The sequence below is a fragment of the Mustelus asterias genome, chromosome 14 (assembly GCF_964213995.1).
Source record: "Mustelus asterias chromosome 14, sMusAst1.hap1.1, whole genome shotgun sequence".
NCBI classification, from domain to species: domain Eukaryota; kingdom Metazoa; phylum Chordata; class Chondrichthyes; order Carcharhiniformes; family Triakidae; genus Mustelus; species Mustelus asterias.
Window position 1 is genome coordinate 30,657,954 of NC_135814.1, and position 22,329 is coordinate 30,680,282.

The 22,329-nt window shown below is 44.4% G+C and overlaps 1 protein-coding gene across 1 annotated transcript in view; it reads right to left on the bottom strand.

The window, feature by feature from the left end:
- thsd7ba (thrombospondin, type I, domain containing 7Ba) overlaps positions 1 to 22,329 on the bottom strand; it is a 624,788-nt gene that overhangs the window by 85,701 nt on the left and 516,758 nt on the right. Inside the window, 1 exon segment of the mRNA XM_078229305.1 lies at positions 4,799 to 4,944. Within this exon segment, the coding sequence (XP_078085431.1) occupies positions 4,799 to 4,944 (146 nt within the window).

The window sequence follows — 22,329 nt, forward strand, 5'->3', positions numbered from 1 at the left end:
AGTATATTCTTTTTGAGGTAGGGAGACCAAAACTACACATAATACTCCAAGTGTGGACTCAGCAAGGCCTTGTATAACTGTAATAAAACATCCCTACTTCTGAACTCAAGTCCTGTTGTAATGAAGGCCTTCTTAATTGCTTGCTGCAGAGGGAACTGAGAGGAATCTAGGAAGGAAAAGGAACTGTAGCCACTGTAACCCAGACATCTGCAGACATAGAAACATAGAAAAACTACAGCACAAACAGCCCCTTCGGCCCACAAGTTGTGCCGAACACATCCCTACCTTCTAGACCTACCTATAACCCTCCATCCTATTAAGCTCCATGTACTCATCCAGGAGTCTCTTAAAAGACCCTATTGAGTTCGCCTCCACCACCACTGACGGCAGCCGATTCCACTCGCCCACCACCCTCTGTGTGAAAAACTTACCCCTAATATCTCCCCTGTACCTACCCCCCAGCACCTTAAACCTGTGTCCTCTCGTAGCAGACATTTCCACCCTGAGAAAAAGCCTCTGAGAGTCCACCCGATCTATGCCTCTCAACATCTTATACACCTCTATTAGGTCTCCTCTCATCCTTCGTCTCTCCAAGGAGAAAAGACCGAGCTCCCTCAGCACGGTAGCACAGTGGTTAGCACTGCTGCTTCACAGCTCCAGGGTCCCGGGTTCGATTCCCGGCTCGGGTCACTGTCTGTGTGGAGTTTGCACATTCTCCTCGTGTCTGCGTGGGTTTCCTCCGGGTGCTCCGGTTTCCTCCCACAGTCCAAAGATGTGCGGGTTAGGTTGATTGGCCAGGTTAAAAAAAAAATTGTCCCTTAGAGTCCTGAGATGTGTAGGTTAGAGGGATTAGTGGGTAAATATGTGGGGGTAGGGCCTGGGTGGGATTGTGGTCGGTGCAGACTCGATGGGCCGAATGGCCTCCTTCTGCACTGTAGGGTTTCTATGATTCTATCCTCATAAGGCATGCCACTCAATCCAGGCAACATCCTTGTAAATCTCCTCTGCACCCTTTCAATCTTTTCCACATCCTTCCTATAGTGAGACACAAGGACCTACCTTGCACTAAGTTGATCTTTCTCTACACCCTAGCTATGATTGTAACACTACGTTCTGCACTCTCTCCTTTCCTTCTCTATGAATAGTAGGTATGCTTTGTCTGTATTGCATGCAAGAAACAATACTTTTCACTGTATACTAATACAATAATAAATCAAATCAAATCACATGATGACCTGTAAGGCTAGTCTCAGGTTGGGCAAGTGATAGAAGGCTGCAGAGGGGACTGCCAGCAGGGACTTACATTGAGAAATGGGTACTCTATAGCCAGGGTATCCCAGTGAAAGTGTCAAAGAGTGCACCTCTACTGAGGACCTGTCACAGATCTCTGTGTCATAATGGTGGATGAACCAAGTACGATAGGCACGGGCAGTCATCCAATGGCAATGTTCATAAAGGTCACCAAGGCCCTTAATTTCTAGTCCTCTGGTTCATTCCAGGAACCCAATGGAGACATGTGTAGCATCTCCCAATGATTGAGCACATTAGCCAAGATCTTCTTTCCTTAGGCCTTCGCTATTCCTGCTTTTGGTCTTGGGGCAGTTCTCACCTATGGTGAGGTAATGGTGTAGTGGTATTGTCACTGGACTAGTAATCCAGAGACTCATTGTGATGCTCTGGAGACTTGGGTTCAAATCTCATCACAGCAAATGGTAAAATTTGAATTCAATATGAAACCACTGATGATTATTGGGGTCTTGCATCCACGTCCTCAGTGCTTGATTCTGAGCAATGACCTCCATGGCTATCTGCTTCTATTGTCATCTGAAAGTTTGTCTGGAAGGCATCTCGTGTTCTGCAATTTGGGGAGGCAAAGTGGTCTAGTGGTATTATCGCTAGACTATTAACCCAGAAACTCAGTTGATGTTTAGGAGACCTGGATTCGAATCACGCCACGGTAGATGGTGAAATTAGAATTCAACAAAAAAATCTGGAATTAAGAATCGACTGATGACAATGAAAACATTGTCGATTGTCGGAAAAACCCATCTGGTTCACTAATATCCTTTAGGAAAGGAAATCTGCTGTCCTTCTCTGGTCTGTCCTACATTGACTCCAGAGCCACAGCAATGTGGTTGACTCTCAAATTCCCTCTGAAATGGAGGACAGTTGGGGACAGGCAATAAATGCTGGCCCAACCAGCACGCTCATGTCCCATGTAAATGAATGTTAAAAAATGCCCCGCGAAATGTCCTAGCAAAGGAACTTGGGATGGGCAATAAATGCTGACTCAACCAGAAATGCCCACATCATGAGGACCATCTGATGAGGACCATCAGAGGATACAGCAGGATACAGATCGGTTGGAGACTTGGGTGGAGAGATGGCAGATGGTGTTTAATCCGGACAAATGTGAGGTAATGCATTTTGGAAGGCCTAATACAGATAGGTAATATACAGTAAATGGCAGAACCTTTAAGAGTACGGATAGGCAGAGGGATCTGGGTGTACAGGTATACAGGTCACTGAAAGTGGCAAGGTAGTCAATAAGGCGTACGACATGCTTGCCTTCATCGGCCAGGGTATTGAGTTTAAAAATTGGCAAGTCACGTTGCAGCTTTATAGAACCTTAGTTAGGCCGCACTTGGAATATTGTGTTCAATTCTGGTCGCCACACTACCAGAAGAATGTGGAGGCTTTGGAGAGGGCACAGAAAAGATTTACCAGGATGTTGCCTGGTATGGAGGGCAATAGCTATGAGGAGAGGTTGGAGAAACTTGATTTGTTCTCACTGGAATGATGGAGGTTGAGGGGCGACCTGATAGAAGTCTACAAGATTATGAGGGGGATGGACAGAGTGGATAGTCAGAAGCTTTCTCCCAAGGTAGAAGAGTCAATTACTAGGGGGCATAGGTTTAAGGTGTGGGGGGCAAGGTTTAAAGGAGGTGTACAAGGCAAGTTTTTTACACAGAGGGTGGTGGGAGTCTGTAACTCGCTGTCAGGGGAGGTAGTGGAAGCAGATACGATAGTGACTTTTAAGGGGCGTCTTGACAAATACATGAATAGGATGGGAATAGAGGGATATGGTCCCCCAGAAGGGTAGGGGTTTTAGTTCAGTCGGACAGCATGGTCAGTGCAGGCTTGGAGGGCCGGAGGGCCTGTTCCTGTGCTGTAATTTTCTTTGTTCTTTGTCCAAGTAAAAATTTTTTAAAAATCATATAATGTCCTGACCATTATTTCGATTACTCCATACAACTATTTACAAAGCCCAGAATGCCATAGTAAGTTTTGTGACATTATCGACCTGTGCTTGCAGCGAATCACACTAATTTTAAAAACAAATTAAGGAAATGTGGGTTTCCTGTTCTAATTAGTGAAAATACATATTCCGGCAGAAACTCAAATTTAAAATGATTCAAACGGCACAAATTGCAAATTGTAGGAGGATTGCAAATTTGCAGCCAGAATATTTTTTTTATCTCCACTCTGACATCAAGAACCAAGGGTGTATATCATCAGGGCCCCAGCACACTGAGCTTTATCAATGCTTTCAAAATGAATCATTTTTCAACAGTTATCTCTGATAATTGTTCCATTGACTTCTTTAGTGCATCTATATTTCCATTTCCATCATTACATGTAAAATCTGATGCAAAGGAGTTAATCATGGGTTTGGGCATGTTAACTGTGAGTGGTTTAACCTGGTACCTTCATTATGCCACCATACTCCACATTTGAACGCCCTCCTTTATCCATCAAATGTACTTATTGGTTTCAGTTCAAGGTCAAGTCTTGACTCATGAAAGAAAATGGTTTCATCTCCAGGGTTACTTAGGTGACATCCAGCTGCTCATTCATTGGACCATGCGAGAGAAATGCAATGCACTTATGAAACAATCCATTTTTGGAAAGAATGTGAGAAGACACAACTGGAAAGCACAGACTGATATTTCGGATGCCTCATTTAAATTGAACCCCTGTCAGTCCAGGCATGGAGTGGACTTCAGCTTACGCCACCTCACAAGAGGAAAGCATCAGGTGGTGTGGGGTCTGCAAGGGAAGGTATCACTTCAGCTAAATGAACAAAAGAAAAGACATCATGCATTGTTCCTTTAAATGTAAGTCTCCTTCCTAGTTAAGAAAGCCCACCAATGCCTCTACTTTCTCAGGAGACTAAGGAAATTTGGCATGTCCGCTACGACACTCACCAAAGTTTACAGATGTACCATAGAAAGCATTCTTTCTAGTTGTATCACAGCTTGGTATGGCTCCTGCTCTATCCAAGACCGCAAGAAACTATAAAGGGTCATGCACAAAGCCCAGTCCATCACTCAAACGAGCCTCCCATCCATTGATTCTGTCGACACTTCCTGCTGCCTTGGAAAAGCAGCCAGCATAATCAAGGACCCCACACATCCTGGACATTCTCTCTTCTACCTTCTTTCGGCGGGAAAAAGATACAAAAGTCTGAGGTCATGTGCCAACCGACTCAAGAACAGCTTCTTTCCTGTTGCCATCAGACTTCTGAATGGACCTACCTCGCATTAAGTTGATCTCTCTCTGCACCCTAGCTATGACTGTAATACTACTTTCTGCACTCCTTTCCTTCCCTATGTACGGTATGTTTTGTCTGTATAGTGCACAAGAAACAATACTTTTCACTGTATCCCAATACATGTGACAATAATAAATCAAATTAAATCTTGTCAGCAACGATCTTGTCTTCAAAGATTGCAATCATATGAACCTGCACGAAGTGATTTTGCAAACTCAAGACAAAATAAAGTTATAATCTTACCTCCACTTTGCATGCAGACCATTCACCAAAAACCCAGCTATAACATGGCTTAATAAGGCAAGGTCGGTATTGAGATAGTTGGGAGGAGCAAGGTCTTCCCTCTCCATGGGCCTTTTGCAGCACATGCCTAGTGCGCTTCATTTGGCCTAAAAAAGTAAATGAATGATTTTCATACCAAGCAGTTTGTCACACCGGAGTAGTAATGGGAATGCAGCATATTTTCAAATTTTGTTTGACACTGAAAATACTTATTATAACTACAGCAACATTTCAACATTGTTTCTTTCAACATTGTTGGTATTTTCAAAGCATACATGTTAAGACAGAAAAAATTCAAAAATTAGCAGCAGTTAGTGCTCATGCTAAAAGCAAAGCATTCAAAGTTTATTTATTACTCACAAGTAAGGCTCACATTAACACTGCAATGAAGTTACTGTGAAATTCCCCTAGTCGCCACACTACGGCGCCTGTTCGGGTCAATGCACCTAATCATCACGTCTTTCAGATTGTGGGAGGAAACCCACGCAGACAGTGACCCAAGCCAGGAATCGAACCTGGGTCCCTGGCGCTGTGAGGCAGCAGTGCTAACCACTGTGCCACCCCATTTTGTTCGCAATGGGTGGAAATTGCGGTCCATGTTTGCCATCTGAGACTGACAGCAACTTTAGAACACAATGCAAGTCTAGAATGTGCTGTCAGTGAGTCTGTGCCCCTCCAGAGGGCATGCTGGAGAAGTTCCCACAGATTGGAATCTCCATTGCAATCATGAATTGATGAGATCTTCCAGTCCTCACGCTCTCAAAATCCTGGAAAAAGTTACATTTTGTTGAACGAGGTGTAACTGAGGTTTACATAGGAACGTAGGACTTAGCAGCAGGAGTAGTCCATTCAGACCTTTGAGCTTGCTCCACCATTCGACTTAATCATGGCTGATCTGAATGTCACCTCAATTCCACTCTTCTGTCTGCCACCCAGAATCTTGACTCCCTTGCCTATCAAAAATCTATCAAACACAGCCTTGAATAAAACCAATGGCCTAGCCGCTACTGCTTTCTGGGTAAGACTAACAACCCTCCCAGAGAAAAGAAAATCTACTCATCTCCATCTTAAATGGGAGCTTTCTTATTTTTAAACTGTGTCCCCTAGTTCTAATCTGTCCCACAAAAGGAAAGATTTTCCTGACATTCAGCCTGTAGAGTCCACTTCGCTTGTTATATATTTCAATAAGATCACCCCTCATTCTTCGAAACCTCAATGGGTGTGGGGCTAACTGTTCGACACTTCATCATAGAATAACAACTTTATCCCATGAATTAATTGAATGAACCTCCTTGTAACCGCTTCAAATGCAATTATATCCTTTTTTAAATAAGGAGAGCAAAACTACACAGGCTCCTCCAAATGGTCATGTACACCTGCAGTAATATTTCCCTAGTTTTATATTCCATTCTTAAACACTTGCTTTAAGTCCATACTAACATTTTTCTGATTAATCTGCTAGGACATCCAAATCCCTCTGTACCCCAGAGTTCTGCAATATTTTTCCATTTAAATAGTTCACATTTTCCCACATTAAACTCTATCTATCACATTTTTGCCCACTTACTTCACCTTTCTATGCCCCTTTGCAGACTCCTTCTGTCCCCTTCACAACTTACTTTCCTATCTATCTTTGAGTCTTCAGCAAATTTAGTAACTATTCATTCAGTTCCTTCATGCAAGTCATTGATATAAATTGCAACTAGTTGAGGCCCCAGCACTGTTCCCTGTAGCTCTCCACTAGTTACATCTTGTCAACTCAAAAATAATCCATTTATGCCTCATTTATGTTTTCTGTTAGCTACCCAATCCTTTATCCATGCGAATTTGTTACTTCCTATATTGTGAGCTCATATTTTGAATAGTAACTTTTGATGTGGCACCTTATCAAATGCTTTTTGGAAATCCAGGTATACCACATCTACAGGTTCCCCTTTATTCACCTGGATTGTTCCTTCCTCAAAGAACTCTAATAAATTAGTTAAACATGATTTTTCTTTCACAAAACTATGTTGACTCCACCCGATTGCATTATGATTTTCTAAATATCTTGCTATAATCTCCTTAGTAATGAATTCTAACAATTTCTCCATGACTGATGTTAGGTTACGGCTTCCTGCTTTCTGCCTTATGTAATAAGGATTTAACAACATGTAAACTTCTTAATTACTGCTAAACATCCTCACTGGACGAGAAAAGCTAATTTTATATTTGTGGAAAGTCAAACATTGATTACAAACTTCAGATAGTCTTTCCTTTCTTAAATAAAATGGTGCAGCATTTTAAAGTCTCTCAACCATTGGATTACCATTTATATTCATGGTGGGTGAAAGTGCTTGTTAAATTGCTTCATTAAACAACTAGGTAGAACACAGTTTCACAAGTTTAGTCTGATATTGTAGCTAAGTGAGATTTTAAAGCAAAATTGAAGCAAGTTTGCTTTGTATCATATATAGATCGAACAAGTTAGGCACACAATGATTCTGAACCAAGATATTGTGCAAACCACATTAAATTGAAGCTGACAGTTTGGAAATTCCATGGAAAGACCAGCCATATAAACACTGTTGCTGTATGAGCAGTCAGAAAAGTCCATGTGGTGTAGGTACTCACACAGTGTTGTTAGACCGGGAGTTCCAAGATTTTGACACTGCGACAGTGGAAGGAGGGCGATATATTTCCAAATCAGTATGGTGCGTGTCTTGGAAGGAAACTTTCCGATGTTTTCATGCATCTGCTGCCCTTGCCCTCCTGGGTTTGGAAGATCCTGTTGAGGGAGCCTTGGTAAGGAGCTGCTGTGCACCTTATAGATGGCACACACTGCTTGGGTGGTGAAGGGAGTGGATATTGAAGGTGGATGGGGGGCCAATCAAGCAGACAGCTTTGCTTTGGATGATAATGAGCTTCTTGAATGTTGTTGGAGCTGCAGTCATCCAGGCAGGTGGAGAGTATTGAATCACGTTCATGACTTAGGCTGTTTTAAAGGGCACCCCAATCTAACAGCACTAAAATTAAACAAAAGGTTCCCCCCGTGGACACAGAGAACCCTCCCCACACACAGGCGGGGTTTCCCCCCCCCGCAATCCCACACTCACACCAACCATGGGAATTCAGATTCCAGCACCCACAGTATTTTGCTATTATCTTAGTGAATACCTACCTGACACAGGTAGGACGCATTCAAGATCTAAGCTGAGTGGCTGGTTATATCAGTTCACAACAAAATAGTGAGGGATTTGATGGAGCAAGAGGTGACCATCAGTAACAGACACTGGTGGATTGATCAAGGCCAAGGAGTTTGGCCAACCTGTCTTCAAATCTTCAAATGCAGCAGCATTGTGGGACATATCAGGAGAACCAATTAGTTAACGGGCTATTTGGAAACGGAGGAACTCATACCAGTGATCGATGCAAGAATTGAGAACACATATTTAAAGGCTAAAAATTTTTTGAAATTGTTGCAAACAGGTTTGGAAGTCAAAATAGGGACTTAAAATAAAACAACGCTGTTTTTCTTTAAATCAATCATATTCCAACCATAGTTTTGTAAATTGAGGCTGTTAATTTTCTATTTTTGCCAATTTGGACAGAGGTGAGGAGAGCAAAGAATCACAGATGCTAGAAGCTGGTGCATGGAAACAATAGTTGGAATTTAATGCCCCGCGCACAAGGTAAATTTGGAAGCAGAGGGCCATGATGTGGAGATGCCGGCGTTGGGACTGGGGTGGACACAGTAAGAAGTCTCACAGCACCAGGTTAAAGTCCAACAGGTTTATTTGGTACCACGAGCTTTTGGAGCGCTGCTCCTTCATCAGGTGAGTGACCTGTTGGACTTTAACTTGGTGTTGTGAGATTTCTTACTGGAAGCAGAGGGGGCATTGAATCGGGCAGGGTGCTGCCACATTAACTCTGGGGAAGGGAGGCTCAAGCAGGGCTGACTAAGGACCTCATCCTGCCGCCACTGTTAACTGACCAGCAGTGGGTGAGGCAGTCGCCACATACAAAACACAATGAACAAACCCTGCTTGCGAGCTCTCGGTGTGTTTGTGAGGGGTGCAGAGATTTCATAGATTTTCTACAGTGCAGAAGGACCGGAGGTCATTTGACCCATCAAGTCTGCACCGGCCACAACCCCACCCAGGCCCTATCCCTGTAACCCCGTGTATTTATCCTGCTAATCCCCCTGGCACTGAGAGTCAATTTACCATGGTCAATCAACCTACCTGGGGAAGGCCTGTTGCTAACTACTTAAATGCCTGAGAGGCACCTAGTATCAGTGAGCCTTCCCTAAGAAGACCACATGGGACTCTCCAGTTTCACTCCACCTCGATGGATTGCATGTCTGAAAACCACTGGGATAGTGTTTCTAAACTGGGCTGATCACAAATTTTAATCTTTTCCTTTCTGGGGGTAAATAGGGAAAATGTAGCCATTGCAGCAAGCAGAAAAATCAGAAGGTCTTTTAATAAGTAAGGTTCTATTGAAAGCATTTGGGATTTGATTTTGGTTCTGAAAGTCAAATATAATCAATTTAATGACTGCACACGAAAGAGGAAGAGGGACAATCCGTGGGGCAGAATATGAGCTGTTGATAGCAACCACAGTGATGCTCAATTCCAAACCTAAGCACTTCTGGAACTCTTTAAAAAAATATTGTTAGATATTTTGTATTACAAACACACCAAGTATTTGATGTGGTCATCCACTCAAGAAGATTTATCAATGGAGATGTATTCTTTTATTACTTAGCTCCAGGCTAAAATTGAAAATCAGACAGTAAGGTCGCAGCTGACAAACCACTTAAACTAAAATGTTGAAATAGGAAATCAGGCACAGCCGAGAATCTAAAGTACGCTTTCAATGCACATTCCTAAAACGCCACACAATGTATTCCCTGAATTATTCATGTCATATCCATAGGTGGTCAAATAGTTGGAGAGTTAGGACTAAACATAAAAGGAAGCCAGTGACACGGGGAAGAGATTTACTGAAATCGGAAATGAACTTAATTAATTCTTGAGTTATAGAGGTAAAGGTCATGAGAAGGCACTCAATACAAAAGTAACCACTCAACACCCACCAGGTGTTTTTTTTGGATTATGATGCGATTAGAAAAATAATTTGAATGGAACAGATTGAAATTTAACTACTTGCTGTGACAAAGATATGCTTTGCCAGTAAAAGGATAGTTTATTTTGATTAGAAAGCGCTTCCACCACCAGCTCCTCTGCGTTCGTCATTATATCCATAAGTGAGGAGCAACTATTAAAGGAAAATGCTTCACTGGGAAGCTTTACAGTGGGCTATTTGCTTAGCTAACAACTCTCAGAAGTGGGACTTTCACCCAGATGGGGCAGAAATCTCGCCCTGAGCCAGTTAACAGCCAATAAGTCTCTGCAGGGCAACCCAGTCAAGTGGAGGAAGGCTAACCTCCAATGTTTCAGCAGGGGATATCAGGCCCAAATGTTCGTATAGAATTTCAGCCTTTAAGACAGGAATGGGCATACATCCATCATTCCTTTTCTGACCAGAGAGACATAAACATATTATACATAGGAGCTTGCCCATGGTATTTGGCTTTGCAGCCCAATGCTAACATGACCACAGAGTTTTTCACATTCTGAATGTAATTGGGACATGACCATGCTTGGCACATCGTTCAGGTGAATGCCCAGTATCCTGGCAGCAGCCACGATGTCTTTATTCTGCACTATTCCCTCAGTATTTGAGTCGCCACATCAAACCTGAAAGTTTATAGGGCTGAGTTGAAGAGGAACTTTCTCACCCAAAGGACTGTGAATCTGTGGAATTTCCTGCCCAGTGAAGCAGTTGAGGCTACATTTTTGAATGTGTTTAGAACATAGAACATAGAACATAGAACATTACAGCGCAGAACAGGCCCTTCGGCCCACGATGTTGCACCGACCAGTTAAAAAAAAACTGTGACCCTCCAACCTAAACCAATTTCTTTTCGTCCATGAACCTATCTACGGATCTCTTAAACGCCCCCAAACTAGGCGCATTTACTACTGATGCTGGCAGGGCATTCCAATCCCTCACCACCCTCTGGGTAAAGAACCTACCCCTGACATCGGTTCTATAACTACCCCCCCTCAATTTAAAGCCATGCCCCCTCGTGCTGGATTTCTCCATCAGAGGAAAAAGGCTATCACTATCCACCCTATCTAAACCTCTAATCATCTTATATGTTTCAATAAGATCCCCTCTTAGCCGCCGCCTTTCCAGCGAAAACAATCCCAAATCCCTCAGCCTCTCCTCATAGGATCTCCCCTCCATACCAGGCAACATCCTGGTAAACCTCCTCTGCACCCTCTCCAAAGCCTCCACATCCTTCCTGTAATGTGGGGACCAGAACTGCACACAGTACTCCAAGTGCGGCCGCACCAGAGTTGTGTACAGTTGCAACATAACGCTACGACTCCTAAATTCAATCCCCCTACCAATAAACGCCAAGACACCATATGCCTTCTTAACAACCTTATCTACTTGATTCCCAACTTTCAGGGATCTATGCACACATACACCTAGATCCCTCTGCTCCTCCACACTATTCAAAGTCCTCCCGTTAGCCCTATACTCAACACAACTGTTATTCCTACCAAAGTGAATTACCTCACACTTCTCCGCATTAAACTCCATCCGCCACCTCTCGGCCCAACTTTGCAACCTGTCTAAGTCTTCCTGCAGACTACGACACCCTTCCTCACTGTCTACCACACCACCGACTTTGGTGTCATCAGCAAATTTGCTAATCCACCCAACTATACCCTCATCCAGATCATTAATAAATATTACAAACAGCAGTGGCCCCAAAACAGATCCCTGAGGTACACCACTTGTAACCGCACTCCATGATGAATATTTACTATCAACCACCACCCTCTGTTTCCTATCCGCTAGCCAATTCCTGATCCAATTTCCTAGATCACCCCCAATCCCATACATCTGCATTTTCTGCAGAAGCCTACCATGGTGAACCTTATCAAACGCCTTACTAAAATCCATATATACCACGTCCACTGCCTTGCCCCCATCCACCTCCTTGGTCACTTTCTCAAAAAACTCAATAAGGTTAGTAAGGCACGACCTACCTGCCACAAAACCATGCTGACTATCACCTATCAATTCATTACTCTCCAAATAACTATAAATCCTATCCCTTATAATTTTTTCCAACATCTTGCCGACAACAGAAGTGAGACTCACCGGTCTATAATTCCCGGGGAAGTCTCTGTTCCCCTTCTTAAACAATGGGACAACATTCGCTAACCTCCAATCTTCTGGTACTATACCAGAGGCCAACGACGACCTGAAGATCAGAGCCAGAGGCGCTGCAATCACTTCTCTTGCCTCCCAGAGAATCCTTGGATAAATCCCATCCGGACCAGGGGATTTATCTATTTTCAGACCCTCCAGAATATCCTGCACATCCTCCTTATCAACTGTAATACTGTCTATTCTACTCCCTTGCAACCCAGTGTCCTCCTCAGCTATATTCATGTCCCCTTGCGTGAACACCGAAGAGAAATATTGGTTCAATGCTTCACCAATCTCCTCCGGTTCCACACATAACTTCCCTCTGCCATCTATAACTGGCCCTAAACTTGCCCTAACCAACCTTCTGTTCTTGACATACCTATAGAACGCCTTAGGATTCTCTTTAACCCTATCCGCCAAAGTCTTCTCATGTCCCCTTTTAGCCCTTCTAAGCTCGCTCTTCAACTCCCTCTTAGCCAATCTAAAGCTTTCTAGTGCACTACCCGAGTGCTCACGTCTCATCCGAACATAAGCCTCCTTTTTCTTTTTAACCAACAAAGAAACTTTTTTGGTGCACCACGGTTCCCTAGCCCTACCAATTCCTCCTTGCCTGACAGGGACATACCTATCACAGACTCGCAGTAGCTGCTCCTTGAAAAAACTCCACATGTCGGACGTTCCCAGTCCCTGTAATCTCCTAGTCCAACCTATGTTTCCTAATTCTCTCCTAATAGCCTCATAATTACCCTTCCCCCAGCTAAAACCACTGGCCCGAGGTTCATGCCTATCCCTTTCCATCACTAAGGTGAACGTAACCGAATTGTGGTCACTATCACCAAAATGCACACCAACTTCCAAGTCTAGCACCTGGTCTGGCTCATTTCCCAGCACCAGATCCAATATAGCCTCACCTCTAGTTGGCCTGTCTACATACTGAGTCAAAAAACCTTCCTGCACGCTTTGAACAAAAACTGACCCCTCTAACGAGCTAGAGCTATAACAATTCCAGTCAATATTAGTCAAGTTAAAATCCCCCATAACAATTGCCCTATTACTTTCACTCCTAAGCAGGATTGACTCCGCAATCCTTTCCTCAACCTCTCTAGAACTTTTAGGAGGTCTATAAAAGACTCCCAACAGGGTGACCTCTCCTCTCCTATTTCTAATCTCCGCCCATACTACCTCAACAGATAAGTCCTCATCAAACCTCCTCTCTGACACTGTGATACAATCTCTGACCAATAATGCTACCCCTCCCCCTCTTCTACCTCCTTCCCTACTTCAACTAAAACATTTGAACCCCGGGACCTGCAGCATCCATTCCTGCCCCTGCTCTATCCATGTCTCTGAAATAGCCACAACATCGAAGTCCCAGGTACTGATCCACGCTGCAAGTTCACCCACTTTATTGCGAATACTCCTGGCATTGAAGTATACACATTTCAAACCCTGCTCCACCCCACCTCTGCAATGCCGTGCATTGCAGTCCCCATCCATGCATCCCTCACTTTCAGCCCCACTACTCAGGATCCCTCCCCCCCCCCGAATCAGTTTAAACCTCCCTGCATGGCCTTAGCAAATTTACCCCCCAGGATATTGGTCCCCTTCTGATTAAGGTGTAGACCATCCTTCTCATAGAGGTCACACCTTCCCCAGTACGAGCCCCAATTGCTTAAGTACCTGAACCCCTCCCTCCTGCACCATCCCCTCAGCCATGAATTCAAACCTTCCCTCTCCCTATTCCTCTCTAAACTATCCCGTGGTACAGGCAAGAGTCCAGAGATAACCACTCTGTCAGTCTTGGCCTTTAGTTTCCACCCCAACTCCATAAATCCCTGCCTAATATCCCCTTCCCCTATCCTCCCTATGTCGTGTGTCCCCACATGTACAATAACTTGTGGTTTATCTCCCTCCCCCCTAAGAGTCCTGAATACCCTGTCAGACACATCCCGGACCCCAGCCCCTGGTAGGCAACACACCAACCCTGAGTCCCTACCTTTAGTTCCGACCCTCCTATCTGTCCCCTTAATTGTGGAGTCCCCAATCACAAGGCCCAGTCTTTTACAGCCCCTAACCACCTGAGCTTTCTCACTCGGCTCACCCCCAGAGATCTGCTCTCTATGCTCAGTTGATTCCTCCTCAACTGTAGCCTCCAGCACCGAAAACCTATTATGGAGGGGAACCGCCCCAGGGGATTGTCTTCCCGATTGCTTCTTACCCCTCCTCCTGGCATTGACCCAAGCCTCATTTCTAGGAGTTACTATTTCTCTATAACTCCTATCAACTTCCACCTCCGCCTCCCGAATTATGCGGAGTTCCTCTACCTCCCCCTCCAGCTCCTTTACACGCTCCTCCAGAAGCTGCAATCTAATGCACTTCTTACAACTAAAATCTCCTGAAACACTACTGGATTTCCTCACCACATACATCCCACAGGAGATGCAGCATACTGCCTGAACTGCCATCCCTGAAGCCATTACCAGCAAGAAAAAAAAGAAAACAAAAAAAAAAACTTCCCCACACTTATAATTAGGTTAGAGGAGGATGGAAGGGTGGGATCCTCTACCAGTGTAGAGGATCGGGTATCTCCTCTGCACCAATTTATAGGGCTAGGGGCCCGAGAGAAAAAAAAAACTACTACTGAGGGGGAACCTCCCAGGTAACTGACTTTTAAAGTTAAAATAAAAACCCTTCCCAGACTCCTTTGCTGCCCACTTCTAGTTTTCACTTTAAACTTGAAAAACTGCTGTTAAAGTAAAGGCCAAAAAAATACACACACTAGCTGACTAATTAAATAAATAAACAATTCAATTAATCCAATTAATCTCTTACCAGCACTGCTGCTTTTCAATCACCCCTCTCAGCTTGCTCCAGTGGATCAATGAGGGCAAGGATAGATAGATTTTTGAATAGTAAAGGAATTAAGGGTTATGATGAGCAGGCGGGTAAGTGGAGCTGAGTCCATGAAAAGATCAGCCATGATCTTATTGAATGGCGGAGCAGGCTTGAGGGGCAAGATGGCCTACTCCTGCTCCTAGTTCTTATGTTCTTATGTGTCTGATGGGTGACAATGACCATCCGCTGACCACCTGGCTCATTACTCCTGTGTATGATCCAACCACATCACGCTGGCAATTAGAGCCATGCTGCTGCGTAGAATGTCTCCAGGCAGAAGACTGTGGTAGTCACGCAGCAGCGCAGCTGCCTGGACCACGGTGAAAAAAACCCATGGTGCTTGCCAGAATGAGCTTTACAATATGCCTTGGTCTGCTGGTCTCCAACATAACTTCACAATCGTGAGGGCACAGCTCTTGCTAGCAAAGATACAGCCAACAGCCAAAGAAGGGGAGGGGGTGGGATAAGGAAGGAGAGAGGAGTCAACCAACAAATTCCCTTTCTGGTTGGATTATCCTTGTTTGGCTTATCTGCTTATGGTGCCTTTAAACACCACCCCAAGTCCCTGATCACCAGCAGTCATGTACTGTCCCTTCCCTGTCTTTGATAATTACATTATCTTCTTGACCACAATGCTGAAATAAAAGCCATTACAAAACAACCGTTCCAAACCAAGTTTATCAAAGAGACCAACCAATGTTCCATACAAAAAACAACTAATCATCCTTATGCATTCTCTAAATGCCTGTCTTGCAGTTATCTTTGTGTGTTCCTCTGCTCCCTCATGGTGTTATCGCACTGGCTGTATCATATTTCCTAGAAGTACAGGAGACTGCAGATTGCCTTGTAGGATCACCAGAAGCAGCTCTGACACTCTAAAGCCAGGGTTTAGATTGCATAGCTTGCAGATGGCAGCTGTCTGAGCTGGTTGACTGAGAAGATACAGCAAAGGTACGCCAGAGTGGCAGTGGTGGGAGAACGAATGCCATCATCCTGAAAAAGCAAGGTTTTGCACCACATAGCCAATTGCTATTCTCCCAGATAGTGCCTTAGCCATCCTAGTTATATGTTTGAACAATGGTCTCTGAGAGCTGTGGTAACATTGTTAATCTGCAGGACAGCAAGCTGGGATTTTGTGACTTGAGTATGAGCGCATACTGCAGCGCTGAGATATTGGGTGGCTGCTGTTTGTATTACAATGGAAGCTGAGACATTGGTCATCAGATGCTCAATCATAGTTGAGGCTGAAACTTCTCTCATGGAGTTAGTTCCAGTGTCGTGCTGGGTGGACTCTGCATAAAGCCCTGTGTCAAATTGGTGCCAGACTCCTCCATGCCCCTTGACAGTGATCATAGATTTTCTGGCAGGTTTCCCAAATCAGTAGGAATTTCAATCTGCATGCCTATCAGCCTTTTTCTGTACACCGCCTCATCTGAGTTCTCTGGAGCAGAACTCACATACAGCCACAACCTCCAGGAAACTGGAACCTGTGTGACCCTGTCCCTCTGCTCTGGTTGTTAGTCACTCATATACTCATATCCAGTGAATCATCGCCTGTAGCTTTGGCCTCTAAACTATCCTCTAAAGGATGTGCAGTGTCAGTGTCTGAGGAGCCAGCGCCATATTGAGTGACAGTGTTTCTTCACTGCCAGCATCCTGCTTCTCTTGGCATTCCCACTTCTGCACCACTACCTGCACAGTTGGCAGTTATTGGGCATTTGGAAGTTTAAAGTTTATTTATTAGTGGCACAAATAGGCTTGCATTAATACTGCAATGAAGTTGCTGTGAAAATCTCCGACGCCTGTTCTGGTGCACTCAGGGAGAATTTAGCATGGCCAATGCACCTAACCAGCACGTATTTCAGACTGTGGGAGGAAACTGGAGCACCCGGAGGAAACCCACCCAGACACGGGGAGAATGTGCAAACTCTACACAGACAGTGATCCAAGCCAGGAATCAAACTCGGGTCCCTGGCGCTGTGAGGCAGCAGTGCTAACCACTCTTCCGCCAGGGATTCAGGCAGAAGGTTAGGGTTGTAGCGAGGGGACAGGAGAACAAATGAGCGGCATGCTTACACTATGCAGCTTGTAATTCAGGAGAGATTAAGAGATGATGGGGAGGTTAAAGTGAGAAGGTGGATTCGTTAGGGACAAACTGGCACCTTTTAGAGTTTCAGTCCCTCTCCTGGCCATGGCCTCAGTTGTGACCGAACTAATGATTGCCAACACTTCCCTTCCATGAGGGTAGGCTGTGCCTGTGCCTACAGTTAGGTATTGCTGCCCGTTGCTGTGTGCCATCTTATCCTGAAAGTGTGTCAGTGAATGTGGTGTAACACCTTTGGGTAATGTGCCTGTTATAGTTCAATAGCTGGCAATGTGCTCCAGCTGTGAGATGCGGGTGTGAAGATTGCAGCAGGGATGTGGGTGAGGCGAAGCTCTGAATGTGAAGTATGGGTCATGCTCATTATAGAATGTTGGTAAGATGAGCAAAACAAGGATAGTGAATGGGATAATGTGTGAGGCTAATGGTTCATTTGTATGGCTTGGCCATAGGAGACAGAGGGTAGTGGTCGAAGGGTCTTTTTCCGGCTGGAGGTCTGTGACCAGTGGTGTTCCGCAGGGCTCTGTACTAGGACCTCTGCTATTTGTGATATATATAAATGATTTGGAAGAAGGTGTAACTGGTGTAATCAGCAAGTTTGCGGATGACACGAAGATGGCTGGAATTGCGGATAGCGAAGAGCATTGTCGGGCAATACAGCAGGATATAGATAGGCTGGAAAATTGGGCGGAGAGGTGGCAGATGGAATTTAATCCGGATAAATGCGAAGTGATGCATTTTGGAAGAAATAATGTAGGGAGGAGTTATACAATAAATGGCAGAGTCATCAGGAGTATAGAAACACAGAGGGACCTAGGTGTGCAAGTCCACAAATCCTTGAAGGTGGCAACACAGGTGGAGAAGGTGGTGAAGAAGGCATATGGTATGCTTGCCTTTATAGGATGGGGTATAGAGTATAAAAGCTGGAGTCTGATGATGCAGCTGTATAGAACGCTGGTTAGGCCACATTTGGAGTACTGCGTCCAGTTCTGGTCGCCTCACTACCAGAAGGACGTGGAGGCATTGGAGAGAGTGCAGAGAAGGTTTACCAGGATGTTGCCTGGTATGGAGGGTCTTAGCTATGAGGAGAGATTGGGTAGACTGGGGTTGTTCTCCTTGGAGAGACGGAGAATGAGGGGAGATCTAATAGAGGTATACAAGATTATGAAGGGTATAGATAGGGTGAACAGTGGGAAGCTTTTTCCCAGGTCGGAGGTGACGATCACGAGGGGTCACGGGCTCAAGCTGAGAGGGGCGAAGTATAACTCAGACATCAGAGGGACGTTTTTTACACAGAGGGTGGTGGGGGCCTGGAATGCGCTGCCAAGTAGGGTGGTGGAGGCAGGCACGCTGACATCGTTTAAGACTTACCTGGATAGTCACATGAGCAGCCTGGGAATGGAGGGATACAAACGATTGGTCTAGTTGGACCAAGGAGCGGCACAGGCTTGGAGGGCCGAAGGGCCTGTTTCCTGTGCTGTACTGTTCTTTGTTCTTTATATGGCATTTGAAGATATATTCACTGACCATGACCACAAATGTGAGGTCATTCAACTTCTTCCTGCACTGCAGCCAGGTCCTCAGGGGTAGACTAGTTGCATTGATAGAAATGGCTACCTGCTCTCACTGCCTTCTGAGTGTCTGTCCCCTGTGTATAAAGAGCCTTTCTCTTCTTGTTCACTTCTTGAGCCCAAGCCACCACTGCTGCGCCCGAGAACATGGAGCCCTCTACCCTGTTGTGTCATTTTCATTCTTCTTCTTGCTTAGACCATTCGGTCATTGTTGGCTAAATCAGTGTTAGCTCTTCACTTGGAGTTATCTACTCTTATCCAATTTCCCGCCTTTTTTTCTGCATCTTTGTATATTCTTTCTTATTAAATATCTATTCAACTCCATTCAGAATAGTTTGATCTCTGAATCTGTAGCCACTTGTGTAAAGCACAAGGCGGCACAGTGGCACCGTGGTTAGCACTGCTGACTCACAGCACCAGGGACCCAGGTTCAATTCTGGTCTTGAGTAACTGTTTGTCTGGAGTTTGCATGTTCTTCCCAGGGCCAGGGGCTCGGGTTCAATTCTGGCCTTGGGTAACTGTTTGTATGGAGTTTGCATGTTCTCCCCAGGGCCAGGGGCTCGGGTTCAATTCCGGCCTTGGGTCACTGTCTGTGCAGAGTCTGCATGTTAGGATGTGTAGGATGCTCTGTTAGAGAGTTAGTACAGACTCGATGGGTCAAATGGCCTCCTTCTGCACTGTCGGGATTCTACGACCAAATGGCTTATGGTGTGATAAAAACATTGCAAATTCCCCTTTTCTTGTTCTAATGACAATCCTAAGTCGACAGCTCTGTTATCAATTCGCCAACCAGCAGAAACAATAATTCTTTGTATTTATTCTCATAATTTAGGAGGTCTTTATGAGGTTCCATGTTCATCTTCTCCGTTCCAGTGAAGAAAATTCCCATTTTTTAAGCTTTACTTCATAACCGTCACTTTTCACTCACAGTTAATGCGATTTAAAATACGTAAACTTCAACTTTAAAAAGGAAGTTGATTTGTCAGAAGATGGCTAAGCATTCCTAGGGGCTTTCGTTTCAGCACTTTCAAATTTAGGCTTCAGGGATGTGTGGGGGGTTAGGGTTAGGGTTGGGGGGTGGGTGATTATCTGCGGTGAGCTTTGACCGCATATTCACCTGAATGATGATGCATATTGAAACTGAAACTACAATTACAAAATATTGTTGAGCATTCCTATAAAAAGCAAAAAGATAGCAGTCATTCATGAGGATGCTTACCTCAGAGTGAGCTTAGTATTTTGTTATTTTATATATATTTAATATATATTGTATATACAATGTGTACATTTCACACATATATTTCCTTTCACATTCCAGATGTCACACTTTCTACATCTCATCTGATGATACACCATGACCAATGCCACACAGGTTAAATATACAGATCTGCATTTTGAAGCAAATATTGAAGGATAAAGCCAATGCAGGAACTTATCCAAAACCATTTCTTAATCTATCTCTTTCTTATACGTGCTTAAGAACAAAATTAACATGGCAGAAATTGCTCCTTGGCAGGCCTTAAACTGGTGTCAGACTGTTAGGTATCTAAATGCTGGAAACAAATGCCTGTTTTTAGCCCCCTCTGGATATCCGGGTGTGGTGGAGCTAATTAGGAGTTGGGTCTGCTCTGTTCCAGACTCTTCAGTGGTTGTAGTGACCCAAGCCGTGGTTGGTACCGAGAGGTTTGCTATTAATGCACAGACTGTCATCAGATTGTTCAAAAAATGCAGAATATCCAATTCAATGGGATGATTCTGAACATGAAATCGCCAAATGTGCTGCAGTGAGGGATCGTTACAACGATGCCACAGCTGAAGTGACTCAGAATGAATGCAATCAAAACTATATGCGTTGGGTGCTGAAGGAAACAAATTTGACAGTTTTGTTTTAATCATTTTGATCTGGTTAAAGGTATCCTTGTCGAATTAATTCATTTAATAAATCGTGTCACATTGAGTTAATCAGAATTCTGTTCTTTTCACAGTTCACAATGGCGGCCGCCTACACCAACACTGTTTGTTCATATTTTATATATGGCAAATGAGTCAACACCGTTTTTGGACAGATTTTTCAAGGCTTCAAAGGTTGTTTCATATCTTGCGATCTATGGAAGTTTACAAGCTGTTGTGCTCGCAGTCAAGGCAAGAATTTATTGCCCGTCCCTAATTTCCTTCCAAGAGGTGGTGGTGCACCTTAATCTGGAACTGCTGCATACCGTGTGGTGAAGGTACAAAGAACAAAGAAAATTACAGCACAGGAACAGGCCCTTCGGCCCTCCAAGCCTGCACCGACGCCCGACTTAACTAAAGCCCCCTACGCTTCCGGGGACCATATCCCTCTATTCCCATCTCATTCATGTACTTGTCAAGATGCCCCTTAAAAGTCACTACCGTATCCGCTTCCACTACCTCCCCCGGCAACTGGTTCCAGGCACCCACCACTCTCTGTGTAAAAAACTTGCCTCGTACATCTCTTTTAAAACTTGCCCCTCGCACCTTAAACCTATGCCCCCTAGTAATTGAGTCTTCCACCTTGGGAAAAAGCTTCTGACTATCCACTCTGTCCATGCCTCTCATAATCTTGTAGACTTCTATCAGGTCTCCCCTCAACCTCCGTCACTCCAGTGAGAACAAACCAAGTTTCTCCAACCTCTCCTCATAGCTAATGCCCTCCAGACCAGGCAACATCCTGGTAAATCTTTTCTGTACCCTCTCCAAAGCCTCCACATCCTTCTGGTAGTGTGACGACCAGAATTGAATACTATATTCCAAGTGCGGCCTCACTAAGGTTCTATAAAGCATCAACATGACTTGCCAATTTTTAAATTCAATACCCCGGCCGATGAAGGCAAGCATGCCATATGCCTTCTTGACTACCTTCTCCACCTGCATTGCCACTTTCAGTGACCTGTGTACCTGTACACCCAGATCCCTTTGCTTATCAATACTCTTAAGGGTTCTGCCATTTACTGTATATTTCCTATCTGTATTAGACCTTCCAAAATGCATTACCTCACATTTGTCCGGATTAAACTCCATCTGCCATCTCTCCGCCCAAGTCTCCAACTGATCTATATCCTGCTGTATCCTCTGATGGTCCTCATCGCTATCCGCAAATCCACCAACCTTTGTGTCGTCCGCAAACTTACGAATCAATCCAGTTACATTTTCCTCCAAATAATTTATATATATTACAAACAGAAACTTTGTACTCCCGCAATGTTGATATGGAGGACGTTCCAGAATTTTAAACCAGGTCACAATGGCGCGTGATTGGTGTGTGACAATTGTGTTTCCATTTGTTTGAAGCCTTGTCCTTTTAGGCGATGAAAGTTGTGTGTTTGCACAGAGCCTTCAAATAAGTTACGGTGAGTTGCTGCAATGTATCTTGTAGCTAGGATGAACCACAGCCGTGGTACACTGGTTGCACAACAGATGGATGGTTAGGCTAATATAGGAAGTGCCAGTTAAGCAGGTCACGGTGTCCTGGATTATGGTGAGGGTCTGGTTTTTTGTTGCCTATCCAGGCAAGGAACGAGAATTTCATCGCACTCTTAGCTTGTTCCTTGCATGTGATAGACTTTGGCAAGTCGGGATGTGAACCTGCCATCAACAATTATCCAGCCTCTGACCTGCTCTTGTAACCA